The sequence below is a fragment of the Contarinia nasturtii genome, unplaced genomic scaffold (assembly GCF_009176525.2).
Source record: "Contarinia nasturtii isolate CC-2019 unplaced genomic scaffold, AAFC_CNas_1.1 Cnas_scaffold_5854, whole genome shotgun sequence".
Classification (NCBI taxonomy): domain Eukaryota; kingdom Metazoa; phylum Arthropoda; class Insecta; order Diptera; family Cecidomyiidae; genus Contarinia; species Contarinia nasturtii.
Window position 1 is genome coordinate 1 of NW_022203121.1, and position 4,544 is coordinate 4,544.

At 34.5% G+C, this 4,544-nt stretch overlaps 1 protein-coding gene across 1 annotated transcript; it reads left to right on the forward strand.

The window, feature by feature from the left end:
- The first annotated feature begins 75 nt into the window (after nucleotides 1-75).
- On the forward strand, nucleotides 76-1,917 carry LOC116351615 (basic-leucine zipper transcription factor A-like). Its single transcript, XM_031783740.1, has one exon. The coding sequence runs from the start codon at nucleotides 76-78 to the stop codon at nucleotides 1,915-1,917; it is 1,842 nt and encodes a 613-aa protein (XP_031639600.1).
- Nucleotides 1,918-4,544: the final 2,627 nt, after the last annotated feature.

A 4,544-nucleotide genomic window follows, 5' to 3' on the forward strand; every position in this document is an offset into this window, starting at 1 on the left:
TTCAAAAGTAACATTTTCTAATGTGTTTAATAATTGATGCCCAATTAGCATTTTAAAGAGATAAAGGGGGCTATAATGAGTAAATTTGACATTAATAAATATAACAAATATAAAAAAGATTTAGAAGACATAAATAAAAAGCTAATTAACTACGAAAATATCGATCGTCCATTGCCTTCAGATCCTTCAATTAGAAATAAAAGAATTGAAGAATACAAAACCGAATTGGTGGAGGCATTTAATAACTACATTACTTATATTAAACAATATATTAAAACTTTTGACACGGCGAAACAATATGAATATGCAAGGACGATTGGTAATCTCAAGTTACGCGTATTAAGAGCATTAAAAGCGATAGGATTATCGTTGGATTTACCAACAGATTTAAATAAAATCGATATTGAAACCATAGGCAATATTAATACAGTTTTTAATGAATCAGCAAATACTGAAATTTTAGTAAGATCAGAGGATTTATCTCGAAACACTACACTATTGACAGACGCAGATGGCGCTGTCGGTGGTGAAAATTTAAATACGGACACACAGAATGTAGGTGACGATACAAATGACACACAACTACATGGTACAGCGAATCCTCAAGAGACGCAAGCCCAAATCAATGATTTCAGATTTCCTCAAGATATTGTAAATGAAAGAAATACAGCGAATGATAATATCCCAAATAACAATAATAACGATAATATTCCGACTCAAGAACGTAATACACAGCAACAAATTGTAAATACAAATCCAGTGAATAATAAAAATATTCAGGTAACAGAAAATGACATTTATTTAGACACGGTTAGAAATTTATTTCATAGTGTGGAATCCTTTAATAACCGGGATCCATTTGAAGTTCATAATAACATATTTGTACCAGAGCATAACGATCAGCGTGTTCCAAATAGACATAATTTAGGTCGAGAAAGAACGAGAAACAGAGCAAATATGTCGGATAACGAAGAAAATAATGATGGAGACGGTCTCCGTGAGTTAAACATAGCCAGCAGAACTATCACGACTACATACAATGGAGAGGTAAAGTCACTTAGTCGCTTTATAGCTGCAATTAAGCTGGCAGATAAATTGATAAGAGACAAAGATCTTCTCATCAACTATATTTTGACCAAACTTGAAGATAAGGCACAGGAAGTCGTACCGATTGAACCCGAAAGTGTACAAGCAATTATAGATGCGCTGAAAGCAGGCATTAAACCGAAGCCATCAGAAGAGCTTGAAGCAGATATTTTGGCGTTAAAACTGGATAAAATGAATATACGTACATTTACAAAGCGCGGTGAAGAAATTGCCAACGATTATAAACGAGCACTGATTTACGAAGGTTTTTCAGAGGCAAAGGCTAAAGAGCAATCAATAAAGAAAGTAAAAGAAATGTGCAGAAAACAGACGCCGATTTCGTACGTAAAATCAGTTATACAATCAACGAACTATAGCACACCAGGAGAAGTGATGTCAGCGCTGGTGGTTGAGCTAAATAACGCAAAACAAGATAAACGCGACATTCAAGACAAAGATAATAAAAACAACAAAAAGTCGAATAATTATCGTGGAAATTCTCGTGGAAATAGGGGAAATTATCGCGGTGGACATGGTTCCAACAACGGACAAAATAACAACAATAATGACAATAGCAACGGCAATGGCCATTATCAGAAAAACTTTAGAGGAGGATACCGTGGCAGAGGTCGCGGAGGTCATGGTGGTAATGGCAGAGGTGGAAGTAATTACGGCGGTGGAAACTACGGCGGTGAAAACCACGTACGTTATTTTTCGGGAAACCGTCAGAGCCCGTCGAACGACGGGCAATACCAACACCAAATGCACCAAATGCACCAAATGCAACAACAACAACAACAACAACCACAGCAAATACAACATTTCCAATAGAACTAATTTTGAACATAAATTCAACATTGTCAGATTTCGTAACTATAAAAATTAATGATAATAAAAGACATACAATTTTTTTGGTTGACACAGAAGCTACGGTCTCACTGATCAAAATATCGGAAATCAACAAAAATATAACAGTAAACAACAACGAAATTATTTCATTAAAGGGCATAACCCAGGAGCCTTCTTTAACTTTGGGATCTGTAATTTTAAATTTAATAATAAAAAATCAAATATTTTCACACAAATTCCATATCGTGCCAACAACTTTTCCAATTCCTTCACATGGCATAATTGGAAAAGATTTCATTAAATTCAATAGATGTCTAATTAATTATGGAGACATGATATTGACAGTCAAATACAACACTTCAGATTCTGTAGAAATACCGATCCACTCCGAAATATTACCGGGATTGGCAACGATATCACCAAGACAAGAGGTGTTCAGAATATTCCACATAAAAAGTGAAAAATTTCCATGTGTGGTTGAATCACAGGAGATAGCTGACGAGGTTTTAACAGCAACTACGATAGCTTATGAGCCTGATACATATATCAGAGTATTAAATACAGCCGAATATATAAAATTTATAGATACAAACAGTTTGAAAGCAACTAAACTGGAGGATTACGACATTTTGCAAACTATTGATATAAAAAATGACCATAAATCTATGAGATCAGAGGAATTACGAAAAAGCATAATAAGAAAATGTCCGGGTCATGCAAGAAAACGAATGTTAGAACTGTGCAAAGAATACAGTGATATTTTCTATTTAGAAGGTGACATGTCAACGGTAAATAATTTTTATGAACAAAGATTGCATTTGACAGACAATGAGCCTGTCTACACTAGAAATTATAGATTACCGCATGCACAAAAGAAGGAGATTTCACGACAAGTAAAATTACTTCTAGAAAATGATCTAATTGAAGCGAGCACATCCGCTTACAACTCTCCGATAATAGTTGTACCGAAAAAGAGCCAAGATGGCACACCAAAATATCGGATGTGTATAGACTTTCGAAAATTGAATAAAAAGATCATACCCGACAAATTCCCATTGCCTAGGATAGAAGAAATCAGCCGCATGATGACAATAGCGTTTAGCGGTTTGTCGCCTGAACAAGCATTCATTTACATGGATGATTTAATAGTGATTGGTTTTTCGGAAAACCAACATTATAACAATATAAAGAGAGTGTTTGAATTGTGTAGAAAAAAACAATTTAAAATTAAATCCTGACAAATGTGATTTTTTCAGAAGCGAAGTCACTTTTCTCGGTCATTTGTGTACGTCAGAGGGTTTAAAACCAGACCCAAAGAAACTGGCTACGGTACACTCATACCCAAGACCGATGAACAAAAGTGAAATAAAAAGATTTGTAGCTTTTGGCAACTATTATCGAAGATTCGTCAGAAATTTCTCAAACATAACTCTACCATTGACAAAATTACTACGAAAACGCGCAATATACAAATGGACCGACGAATGCGAAAGTGCATTTCAAACGATAAAACACGAATTGACTTCAACTCCTATCTTAGCGTACCCCGATTTTACAAAAGAATTCAGGGTAACAGTGGACGCTAGTGAAATTGGCTGCGGCGCTGTTCTCAGTCAAATACAAGATGATGGGAGTGATCGCCCCATCATGTTTATTTCACGCACATTTAAGAAGGGTGAATTGAACAAACATATAATTGAGAAAGAACTCCTTGCAGTTCATTTCGCAATTAAAACATTCAGACCGTATTTATATGGTCAACGATTTACGGTATTCTCAGATCATAAACCGTTAATCTATTTGTACAAATTAAAAAATCCATCATCAAAATTAATGAGAATCAAAATGGACTTAGAAGAGTATGATTTTGTAATTGAGCACATCAAAGGAAAAGATAACGTTGTAGCGGACGCGCTATCGCGTATATCTATGAAGGATTTATTCAATTTTTACGAAACACATCATGTATTCAAAATCGACTATGAGGGGGTCACACAAATTAAAACACAAAAACCACAGAAAAATAAACATATTCGTGAAGAAAACAGAATATTGGCCATCACAAGATCAATGGCTCAAAACACAGACAATATAATAATAGAACAACAAGAAAATGAAATCGATAGAATCGAAACCAAATCCGTCAAAGTACACGACGATTGTGGTATATCAAAAAATAAGTTGGCAACGATTAGAACAACAAATATAAAAATGGAAAATAATATATTCCAAAATATGGAGCTCACATTGTATAAGAGCCATAGAAAAATCGACTGCATTAAAATAAAGCAAGGCAACGAAAAATTAACATTAAACGTAATTCTTTCGCAAATTGAAGCCTTAGCAATTAAAAATAATATTGAAAACATCGCATGGCCAACATATGACAAATTTTTTGAATTATGCGCGATATCAGTATTTAAGCAACGTTGTAATGAAACATTAAAAAAAAGTGCACATATACCTCAAGAGAGGTCAGCAGCGATTAACGCAAGCTTCAGAAATTGAAGAAGTGTTGCAAAGATATCACAACGATCCACTTTACGGTGGACATTGTGGACAAAAAAAAATTGTATGCCAAACTACGCGAAAATTTCTATTGGAATCGA